Consider the following 12,246-nt stretch of genomic DNA (forward strand, 5'->3'; position numbering starts at 1 on the left):
ACGCCGGGGGCGGGCTCCGGGCGTCTGCCTGAAGTAGGGGTGCCCGGCTAGGGACTGCTAAGGGCTGCTGGGGACCCGGGGAAGCACAGGAGTAGTGGTCAGATTGTTTCTTGGGGTACGGATAAAGTCAAGACCGGAGACTGTTTGCAGCTATTGCCTTTGGATTTACGGCCGGGGCTTCTGGAAGACAGGTCTTAACTGGGATTTTAGAGCCAAAGGTGCTCAGCGATTCGGAGGAGCCAGGTGACCTCCCCGGTGGCCTCGGAATAGACGGAAAAGGCCTCGTGGAGGATGTAGGGTGGATTTGATTTCAGTCCAGTAGTTGCTTGGGGGGCAGAGCATACCTGGGCGGGGCGGAAGGGCACTGGAAGGAGAAGAGGCTTGAGGATGTCAAGTAGAGAAACCTTGAAATCAGCTATAATTTGATCTATGACTTCTTGAAGTATAGCCAGAATCTTAGTAGTAACTAACCATGGCTTCTTGACGCTCTCCTCTGCTGCCTTTGCACCCAATCTCATTTTTCTCCCTTTTCTGTCAGTTTACCCGGGTAAATTGACGTGTTTCTATGGTTCTGTGAGTCCTTTCTGCACTTTGTAGCGAGTAATTCTCACCGTGCCATACTGTTTAGCTAACTATACAAAATCTATGGACTTGCTGGCCTTTTAAGAGACTCTCCAGTCATATACTAATTGTGTTCAATTCTCATCTACAAAGCTCATTTTCAAAATAAGTTTATTTGAATTTAGGCCTCCTGTTTTCATCAGATTTGGTTCACTTCATATTCCCATATACTCATCAAACACCATTTACCCATATGAGATATGTAGTATTTATAAATATCTACTTTGTAGCAAAGTGGCTACATACCATAACTTATCCAAAATGGACATTTGGAGCGAGAATAGCAGCTGAGCTAGTAGACTGACTAAAGTTTCACTAAGCAGAAAAGAGAGAATATGGGAAAAGAGAGCCTCAGGGTTTTACTGGGATCCATTTTAGTACTATCCTAGCCAGACTGCAAATATTTCTAGTACCAGATGAGGACATCATTTGGGGAAATGATGGCCCTGGATACTTCTTTTCTTTGATGCTCCTTTTTTTGATTCCATGCCCCCAAGCAACTTTCTCAGCTACGGAAAGGGTGCTGTCCTGAGAGGATATGCCTTAACGACCACAAAGAGGGACCGCACTGAAAATGCCAGTGCCATACATTTCTGATTTGCGTGTCCGTCCGTGGTATTATTCACTGCAAGTTAATTAGCCTTTTGGTGTCTGCCTCAGGCTTGTGTGTTTTAGTAAGTTCAAGTCTTTTGGGGTCTGATAATCTTTGCAGACAAAGAGCAACAGTAATAAAGCTACCTATGGCTTTCTGACACAGCTCTGATTCCTGTACATTCTCTCGACTTCTCCATTGGTAGTATTAACAAGTCTTGTAGTAGGACAGAAAAATCAGTGCTCATTTGATCAGGCCTAATCACTTATCAATGTGTCTTTGATTCTTACTCAGCATTTTCTTTTTAAAAAAGTAAATTCATGGAAGGCAGAGAATATGTGATGAAAGGGTAGGGAACAAAACCAGAATTGGACAATTCATTTTTGCTACTGCCGGTATTGGCACACCAAGTGACAGCTCTAGTTTCGCAACTCCCTTTAAATACTTTACAGTAATCCCCTCTTATCCACGGTTTTGCTTTCCAGTTTCAGTTATCCACAGTCAACCGTGGTCCGAAAATATTAAATGGAAAATTCCAGAAATAAACAATTTATCATAAGTTTTAAATTGCATGCTCTTCTGAGCATGCAATTTAATGCAATGTAATGAAATCTGATGCAATCCTCCTTTGGCCCATCTGGGATGTGAATCATCCCTCTGTGCAGTGTATTCATGCTATATTTGCTACCCACCCATTAGTCACTGAGTAGCTCTTGGTTATCAGACTATCGCAGTATTGCAGTAATTGTGTTCAAGTAACCTTACTTTACTTAAGAATGGCTGCAACACATAAGAGTAGGAGGGATTACTGTAATGCTCTTCTGAATGTCTCTAACTTCACTTTGGAACACAATACCCAACCCCCGGGCCCCATAGACCAGTACCTGTCTGCGGCCTGTTAGGAACCGGGCACGGCAGGAGGTGAGCAGTGCAAGAGCAAGCAAAGCTTCATCTGTATTTGCAGCTGCTCCCCAGCACTACCATCACCACCTCAGCTCCACTTGAGATTGTCGGGCATTAGATTCTCATAGGAGCACCGGTCCCTGGTGCCAACAAGGTTGGGGATCGCTGCCTTAAGGTACTCCTAAAGCAGGAAATAGTTTGATTGAATAGATACAATATTAGATATATACAGTGTATTAAGCTCTGAGCTAAGAGCTTTACAAATGCTCAAATCTCAGAATCTCTCCAGTAGATAGTATCAGAGAGATGCCACAAGGTAGCACAACCAAATTTGAACAAGATCCATTCCAAAGACTTAAGAATGCTTTTAACAATTGTGATGCTGCCTGGTAGTTAACAGCACTCTATATTAGCTGTATAATTTTAACTCCTCACCCCAAGTTAGGGGTTAGGTCTCAGAGTGAATAAGTATTAAAATACTGAATTCATGTGAATTAATGAAGACTGACAAAAGTAGGTTAAGTGTCATATAATGGTAAAATCAAAAGAAGATTATAACTTTGTTTTCTTGGGATATTGTAATTCCATGGGACTTCATAAATGTTATTGGTTTAATGAATATGTAATGGTATAGTGAGAAGAATAGAATTCAGACCATCTTCCTTGGCTACTGCCTGCCCGGCAAAGTCAAACTTAATTGTCCTTTTAATATATATAAAGCAATATGTGTTCACTAGAGAAAAAAAAAAATCAGAAAATATAAACAAAAAAAGGAATTAAAAGAACTCTCACAATCCTAATTACTTCCAAATAACTATTTTTAATAGCCTGGTTTATATGCTTCCAAACCCTATCCTCTGTCTATTTGTGTGTATGAGTGTAAGTGAATATCTAGTGGGATCACATAATGTACACAGTCCTGTAAGTACTTTTTCTTTTGATATTTTTCCTCTTCTTCTGGCTATTCAACTAAAATGACAAAACATTAATAGGAGAAAATAACCAAGTTTGATTACATATGTACATATGGGAGTTCTATAAGAATATGGGACCCAAAGACCTAATGAGAAAAAGGCCGGGTGTGGGGGAGTTTGCGAGTAGTTGTTTGAGACTTCAAAAGAAAGGAAGGCAATTCATACAGCAATGGATAAGCAAATGTTTGCTGGGCTCTCTTTAACAGTGAAACACAGAGGACTTTTATCAAAGGGATTTGCTAGGTTCCTCCCTGTCTATCACACCTAGTTCATATTAAACTCTAGTTATCTATGATGATAGTTGCCTTCCTGGAGTAGGTCCTCTGTCTAAATTCTTTTACAGAGTTAGGGGAAGTTCAGAGATTCTTCCTGAATCTTTTGTTTCTTTAAAATAACCATCTTAAAATAATCCACATCCCAGAGAGGCATATTCTGGGGCGGTAAACTCTGCTCACCTTCCATATACACACATACACCACTTAACGACAGGAATATGTCCTGAGAAATGCATCAGTAGGCAATTTTGTCCTGCAAAACTCGATCAGAGTACACTTACGCAAACCTAGAAGGTATGGCCTACTACTGCAATCATATGTGCTATACTTTTATATGACTGGCAGCTCACGTTTGTGTACACCAGCATCACCACAAACGCGTGAGTAATGCGTTGCCCTACGATGTTTTGAAGGCCACGACCTCACTAGGTAATAGGAATTTTTCAGCTCCATTATAATCTTATGGGTCCATCATTGAGCAAAATGTAATGCAGCACATGACTCTACAGTATTATAAATCTCTGTAGAGATGGTCCCTGACTTAGGAAGCTTCAACTTAAGATTTTTCAATTTTATGACGGTGTAATAGCCATACGCATTCAGTAGAAACCGGCGAGTCTAAGCTATGATGTTTGGTAACTTAGGTGTATTTAACACCTTTTTGACTTACGATATTTATAACTTACGATGGGTTTATCAGGACATAACCCCACCGTAAGTCTAGGAGCATCTGTGTGTCAGTTTTTCAGACTTGACTTTTCTGAACTTCAAATTCCCCAGCTGTATACAAAGCAAGTAGTTGTAAGAGTCAAATAGTGTAAAAGCACACTATAAGACTTGATTACTAATAGAGTGGATTAGTTTTATTTTTCCTGTGGTAAATTCATCCTTTTCTGTCAAAATGCTTTCTTCAAATACTCTATGAGAGCCCTTACCACATTAGATTAGTAATCTTTGAAATGTCTGTGTCCCTGAATTCTTCAGGATTGGCTGTCTATGTCTTTGGGTCCACAGTTCCTGTCACAATTCCTGGCCCATAATAGTGCTCAGTAATTGTGGGAGCTAATATTTGTCATCACCACCTCTGAATCTTTTAGAAGTTTTGTTCTTGATCACTGATTAAAGTTAATATTTATCAAAACGTGCTGCTGAGCTTGTTTGTTCTTTAACATTACTTATCAAGAAGTACCATTTCGAAGTATATTCAGAAATAATACCTTAAAATAGGTAGTGTTTGTGTAAATGTAAATTTCCTCCTTAACACTGAAATCCTTTTCCTTTTTACCATCTGGGCTGATGCTTTTGGAATCTTGATTATTCTTTGTTTTATACCATTGTTAGAATTTAAAATAATGTAAGTAACACGAATCTTTACTATTCTCCCACCAATCTTAGTTAAATGGAAGGAAATTGTTTTAAAATTACTTTTCAGATCTGGAAAGATAGCTATGACTATGGAAACTGTAGCTCTCTTTGGAGGAAGAGATAGATTATAGATGTTTTATCATTTTTCTAAAGTTTGCAATCTACCTATGAATATACAACTAAAAGTATGAATTATGGAAGATTTTATTTATCTAGTGTCATAAACAAGTTTTTCATGACTTTTTACCAGTTTCTTAATTCTTTTATAGATGTCATATTTTAATCTTGTGAAGAGTTTAACGGCTGCCTTTCCAAATATGTATACTATATCACGGTAAGTTTATAATCCATATTGCAACTACTAAAATCAGCCATATTGCCAGTAAATTTCTATTCTAAACTGTGGTGAGCTAGTGCAACAAATTGAATATGTTGTTTACATAAGTGCTGCAATATCTGCTCTGTGTAATCTCTGCCTTTTCAAAAAATGGACTATAGTAAAATTTAAACTCAACTCAGAACACAGTGAACATGACTTAGTCTTTCTTTGATTTCATGGGTTCTCAAGGTCCTAGTTATAAAAATAATCAACGTTTATTTATAACACTAAATACTATTGTTTAGCAAGAACAGAATTCTGTGTCTTTTTCTAAATTACAATGACCTTTTTAGGTTCATGCTTAATTTCCAGCAAGTATCTGGGCTTAAATTTTCCATCATCCGACTCTGCTACATTTCTGTTTATGCATATGTGTGTATAATTTCTACTTAACGAAATCATCTCACTTAATAAACAGTGCTCAAACTTACACTGTGGGCTTCTGTGCTCGTCCCAGGCTCTATCACGCGACATCCGCCACGTGCTGTTGTAGTAAAACACGAAGCGGCGAGAAGTACACCGATCCTTTTAAACTTGGTAGGAGAGACTTGAAAGGTTTGTATGAGGACATCAGAAAGGTAAGGTAGTTTCGATGATGCCGTGAAGTAATGTTGGGCTTTTAGAATTATGAACACACAGTGCGGGTTTCAGATATGTACAGTGCCTTTGCAAACCTGATTCACGAACGTCGAGTTTCAGAGGTCTCTTGAGCAACAACTGTGGGGCAATATGGAGGACTCAATACATGTTACCTTCCAGAAACAGGTTCTTGCAGAGTTGAAAAACTGCCCCTCCCTGTCCAGCGAGTTACCTAACATTTCCTCTCCACGCCCATCACCTACGACATGACTGCTGAAACACTGAAGCCTTCCGTGCTTCCTGCTGCTGTCTTATCTAATTCGGAATATCAGTGCCAGACTGCCCCGATAGGGTTTCTTCATGAAACGCTTTCCCCCCAAAAAGTTGCCTTGGCTCCTAACCTCACGGGGGTTCTCAAATGCCCCTCGTCAGCTTCCTTCCCGGTTTGAGGATCCCCACTTTCCTCCTCGAGCCCCCGCGCAGCTCTGCCATTTTCATAGCAACACCACTTCCTATTTGATAAATCACGTAGAGGCCACGAAGGTGGAACTTCCTCGACGCCTGCTCCGGGCCCATGTGCAAGCCCACCTGCCTCCCGTCCCTCCGCCTCCATGAAGTAAATGTCTTCCTCTCCAGAATAGTCCCTTTCCTCTAGTTAAGCCCCATCCCAGCATCTTGGGAGCTGCTCCCGCGACGGCCTGTTCTCCTTTTTCTGCAATGTCTCTTTCCTGTCCCTTTTAAGTAAAGGACCGTCCCTTGACCGGATGTCCCACCCCTCCCCCTCCATCACAGGCACAGCAGGCTCCAGCTCTGTCTCTGTTTCGCCCCTTCACATTGACTCCGCCATGGCACCGTGCCTTCCTTTCCAGCCTCTTCTCTGAAACGGCCTTTGCCCAGGGTCCCGGTAGCTTCCTTCTGGTAAATCCATTAGACATTTTATGGGTTTTATCGTCCTTGACTTTTAAGAATAGTGGGCACTGTCGACCACGCCCACTGCGTGAAACTCTTCCCCTGGCTTCTGCACGTCCGGGTTCTCCCGATTCTTGGGCCGTCCTTCATTCAGTCTGCTTCCTGGGTTCCTCTCTATGCCCTGCACCCACCCCCTTAATTTTGCCATTGCCTGGGGTTCTGTCAGTCCCTCCTCTCTTTATGTCCCCAGTTTACCCATTTCCATACTTACAACCACCAAGTAATATATCTATTCCAGATTGAATGGTCGCTCCTATTCCCATACATCTAACTGCTCAGTGGAGCGTCCATGACTATTTCAAACTTAATGTGTCTGAATCTCTGCTTTCTCCTACTAGTTGTCTTTTCTTCTCTATTTCCCATTCTTTGACAGTACCACCCAGGAACCCCAGAAGGAGCCTCCACTCATCTCTCTCTTTCCCCCTCCACACCCCCTAGTCTGCGTTCATTCCCACTGCCTTAGGTCAGACCACCCCCATTTCTGTTGCCCTCAGCCTTGGTCTCTTCCTCCCTAGTTCAGCCTGAGCCAAGGTGCCTCCTGTGTGATCCCAGGGAAGCTGCACTAGCCTCAGGGACAGCACCTTGTCACACCATTGTGTTTTATTGCCGTTATTGTATTATTACTTCTCCCCACCTAGACTTTGAGCTCCTTGTAGGGGTGGGCCTATCTTGTTCATCTTTGTAACCTCTGCTTTTATTACCAGCTTGACATTGAGTCAACAATTTAGTGAGTTAATGACTAGGCCACTGTCTGGTGTTCTGGGGCCCTCTGGGGTCCATTCTTAGCTTCTACTGCCTTGCGGAGATAAGCCCTGATTCATTCCAGCAAGTCTTCAAGCTGCAGATAAAACAAACACATGCGCATCACCTGGAAGCCTCTTTCCCCTCTTCACAAATCAAAGCCCTACTTATTTGCTAAGCCCAGGTCAAAGCTTACCTCCTCTGTGAAATGTTTGGTTTTCCCAGCCAACACTTTTCTCTCCCTTCTTTGAACTTTTAATGTACTAAATGTATAGCATTTGTTTAGGTTACCTCTGTATTATTCACTAGCTTTTTCTTTTTTAAAACAATTTTGTCTCCCTAGCTCATTGGAAAGCTCCTCGCAATCAGGCAAACCGCATCTTACACTTCCTCTGTGGACCTTTGATGGGTCTTTTGCTAAATGAAGGCTGAGCCAGACTTACCCCTGCTGCTTCTCCCCAGCCACTATTTTTCATTCTCGTCCCTGATACGCAGCTTTGCCTCCCTACCCAGAACGCCCCCTGCGACCTCCCACTTCATAGCCTCCCGACAGCTGCCAGCTCCTACACTTCCCATCTTTGTCCTCTCCCCTCTGTCTTCCAAGCTACTAACCAGCCCCTGCTCCTTCCTCTATCCAGCTGTCATTGGCCCGGTGTCCTTGGGCCACCTAGCGCTTTCCTCCTCTTCCACTCTCGCACCTATGCCCCTTGGGACCAAGCCAGGCATTGCTTGTGGCCCAGATTTGTGACTTTACCATGTTGGAACCTTTTCCACCTGAGTGTTGAGTTTCTCAATTAAAATGAATGCCCTGAAATCACATCCAAGATTTGTAAAAGAAATCCTGTTGACTGTCTGTGCAATTATGATGCCATGTTAACACAGAGAAACTTCATTTCAGGAACTATTCATATCTACGACAGAACTTAAGGAAATGTCTGAATACTACTTTGATGGAAAAGGGAAAGCCTTTCGACCAATTATCGTGGTGCTAATGGCCCGAGCATGTAATATCCATTATAACAACTCCCGGTGAGTCATTTACTATCACTCCCCTCTAGGTATATATTCAGCAGCTCTTCGTTCCCAAGGTTACCATTTAGTTTTCTGTTTAATGAGTAGCATGTACCTAAGAATTAACTTTATGATGAGTAGAGTCTGACTTTGAGTCTCTGAGATCACTCTGGTCTCTGGTCTGCGCACCTTCCTTTTCCAAAGCCTTTTTCATGTCCATGGAAGAACAACTCCAGCTGCAAATAAGCATTTTAGAAAGAAGTCTAAAAGCCACGTTCAGTTTTCTCATTCAGAAGTAAAGACTGCCAGGGGGCGTGCTACACGTAATCATTACCCACATGGGCCAGTCGGACCAAAGGTTGATGGTTATGAAGTGGAGAGGCTGTGCCATGGTCGTGGGCACCGCACCCCCTTCAGTGCCCTCATTCCTGTGACTTCCAGAACCGTGCCAAAGGGAAACCTTCAAGGAAGGCATCTCGTGGGTGGGTCCTCAACTTTTGAGTTTTGGATATATGTGCAGTTTTAAAGTATTCAAACTGCAACGTTTACTAGTAAAGGAAATCTTGAAAAGGAACGCAGATGTACCCATGACACCTTCGTCATTCCCTCTTCCCTTCCTCTCTTGTATTCAGTCATACACTATGTAAATAATTTTGTGTTCTGCTTTGTTTCCTTACCATTGTTTTTTAAAGTCTTTACCATGGAGCTGGAGTGTCTTCATAGTTGTTATTTTTACATCATGTAGCCCAGTGCTGGACGGTCCAGTGGACCGTAATGAACTTATCCATTTCCCTGTTGTTGAACATTTGTATTCTACTACCTTTTCCCAGTAGATAATACCTTAAGGAATGCCTAAGGTTTCTCGGCACTAAATTTAAGGATGCTGCAAGAGGGAGCGTCAGACATTGCTCACTTTTGCCCACCGCAGCCTTTGGCACCCTGCTGCCGGGCCCCTCCCTATGGCCCCAGCACGCCACACCGGCCTCAGGGTGCCTCCCACTTATCTGAGACTTGGAAGAGCTCCTAGTATATAGTTCAAACAAGCAGTGCAGTCTCTGGCAGTGACCTTTTAACCGTCACCAGGCTCACTTTCACTTCACTCAGAAGGCAGAGCAGCAGAAATGTGCCCTCCGAACTGAAGTTGAGGTCCACCTCACGTGGTCTAGAGCAGGTTTCTCAGCATTGGCACTGTAGACGTTTGGGGCTACATCATTCTTTGTGGTGAGTAGTGTTGTTATGTGCGTCGTAGGATAAAGCGGCGTCCCTGGCCTCTACCCACTAGATGTGGGCAGCGCCCCTAGCCCCCAGTCGATGACAACCCAAAAAGTCTCCAAACATTGCCAAGTGTCCCCAGTAGAGTGAAATGATCCCTGGTTGAGAACCACTAATCTAGGGAGAATGCGTGTTTATATTTTTAATTTCTCAGCTTAAGACATAATACAGTTCGTTATCCTCACAGTTAACATGAAAAGAGTATTCTGTACTGCTCTAACTCAGCTGTTACCCTCATAGGTGAAAGTTTTTCTAATTTGCTTTTCTGAAACCGTATAAACTGTTGGTTGCAGAAAGCATGGGAGAGTGTACCACGGAAAAGGCGTTGCTAGTTCAGATAGTAAGTTCGAGTCTGCTCTCTCAGGGATGTTTCAGCTGCATTGTCATTTTCCCCATCAGTGGAGAGGAGGGCCTACTAAGGGCGCAGAGCAGAGGTGGTGTCTGGTTTTGGGCTATGAGTCATCATCGTGGCGTGCATTTAGGTGGCCTAGTGTCCCAGCCGCATTACTCGCCAAGCCCCTTCCTAAGAATAAGGATCCTTCCTGAGGTCCCTTTAGGATTAGACTTTCCATGGGTTAAATATCATGGAGCTGTTGGTTCCATGCCACTTGAGGCAAGAAGTGGGGCTGCAGGGAGAGCTTCTGGAGAGCTGGGCAACGTGCAACTTTGCTTGCTGAGAAAGACTGAGAGCAATGTGGAACAAAGGTAGCTCAGGATTCAGGAGTAGGACCACACACAGCCTCTGTTTCTGGCCCGTTCCACCAGAACCCATTCCAGTCCTTCATCTGCTCGCTTGTCAGTGATGGCAGAATTGAGAGAGGTCCGCTTTATCACTTGACGATCAAAGTTTAAGGGCTTCTATCAGACGCCGTCTTCGTGCTTGTGAGATGTGTGTTTAATAGGTGGACAGTAATGCTGAGGGGGTTGCAGAAAACAGTAGATCCGATCCCTGAGGAACTAGAGAGGAGAAACTGCTTTTTTGATTTTTCTTTTTCAGTTGTCCATTAAATGTTCCCTGTTAGATCATTTTCCTGGGACTTCTTAACCTAAGGTTCATGAGAGTTATGGGGTCCATGGGCCCATTAGAATTGTGTGCTCTTTGCATATTTGCATTTTTCTGGAGAAGAGTATACATAGCTTATAATATATTCTTGAAGGGTAATATGGCCCCCAAAAGTTTAAGCCCCACAAAAGTTTAAGCCCCCAAAAGTTATGGCCCCCAAAAGTTTAAGCCCCACCTGGGTGAGTGAGGTAGGAACACACACAACATTCAGACTTGATGACTCAGACTTGAAAGGTCCAGAAAACAGAGTTGTGGATTCTGAGACCCATGCTCAGATCCTCCTTCAATGAAGGACCCTTTGTCCCAGCTGCTGTGCCAGGCATTGTTGGTAGAGAGCCTTTGGTTCTCAGTCCCTCAAAAGATGGCCTCAGTGGCAGAAATTCCTCTCACCTGAGGCCGTGCCCCTCTCGCGCCAGCCTGCGTCTAGGGACTTGAGTGAAGGGCCATTCTTGTTCCACAGCGCACCAGGGGGGGCCTGCAGCTGTGGGGAGACCTCTGTTGTGGATACTTCTCCTGCTGCTCAGGCCTGTTTCCTCCTCTGCCCCCATCAGGCATTGATCCCAAGGGCACTCCTCATGGGACATCCTATACTTTCAGCCTCAGTCTGCTTCCCAAGAACCCCACCTACAACTTCTTGAGTTCAGCAAAACCCAAACTAGCCCACATTGAGTAGGTCAGGGCTGACTTTATCAAAGAATCTGGATCAAAACGAAGCCTTAGAGTCAATAGATGTCTATAAAATTTCTCTACTCATTGAGTACAACACAGAGAGAGTGTCTAATCTTTCTCAAATAATCCAGACTTATCTCGCTCAGCAACCTCATTGAAGGGATTGACTCTTATTGACCTTGGCACCATCTGTCCGTGCATGGCTCTCTTCCAGCACAGATATTGCCACTGGCCAGGTTAACAGGGCTTCTCAAGAGATATTGCGTACAGATCCGTTGATCTCGATTATGCAAATAATCAAAGGGTATTGAATCTCACTCATTCAGTTTACAGAGCCAGACATTCAGTTAGATGATACAGATTATAAAATGCAGTTTTCACATTGGATAATAAGTCAAGAATCCAAGCGTGATAAAAACCTTATCTTCAGAGGAGTTAACTTTTATGGTTCTCGTAAGGACAAAGAGACTTACAAAAGCCTGTAACAAAACAGTCATTGCAGCACCAGCTCTCTTGAATGATTCCTAGAACCATCCTGGTTTCCGTGTGTTCCACATCACTGAGCCAGCTACTGCTGCAGCTGTTTACAGGATAGGCAGGAAAGTTGGTGTCAAAAGAAATGTTTTGTCCTTAACCTAGGAGGTGGCACTTTTGACATGTCCATACTTAGTAAAATGGATCTTGAAGGAAAGTCTGTAAGAAGGCACACCTGCTGAGGTGGAGGAGATTTGGATCACCAGATGGTCTTCCATTTCATTGGTGAGGTCAAACCCGAGCATAAGGAGAACCTCAGTGAGAGCAGGAGGGCCGTAGGGCATTTGATATGCCGCGTG

The 12,246-nt window shown here is 43.4% G+C and overlaps 1 protein-coding gene across 2 annotated transcripts in view; it reads left to right on the plus strand.

Annotated features, from left to right (window-relative positions):
• The first annotated feature begins 125 nt into the window (after nucleotides 1-125).
• Nucleotides 126-12,246, plus strand: part of PDSS1 (decaprenyl diphosphate synthase subunit 1) — a 38,525-nt gene continuing 26,404 nt past the window's right edge. Inside the window, exons 1-4 of one of the 2 annotated variants that reach the window (XM_006907020.2) lie at nucleotides 126-293; nucleotides 5,000-5,064; nucleotides 5,567-5,687; nucleotides 8,297-8,427. In XM_006907020.2, the coding sequence (XP_006907082.1) occupies nucleotides 5,000-5,064; nucleotides 5,567-5,687; nucleotides 8,297-8,427 (317 nt within the window). In that variant the 5' untranslated portion in view covers nucleotides 126-293. Of the gene's footprint in view, nucleotides 294-4,999; nucleotides 5,065-5,566; nucleotides 5,688-8,294; nucleotides 8,428-12,246 lie in introns of those variants that run through there. The other variant, XM_025043464.1, reaches the window with a different exon arrangement.

Source organism: Pteropus alecto, unplaced genomic scaffold (genome assembly GCF_000325575.1).
Source record: "Pteropus alecto unplaced genomic scaffold, ASM32557v1 scaffold11, whole genome shotgun sequence".
Taxonomy (NCBI): domain Eukaryota; kingdom Metazoa; phylum Chordata; class Mammalia; order Chiroptera; family Pteropodidae; genus Pteropus; species Pteropus alecto.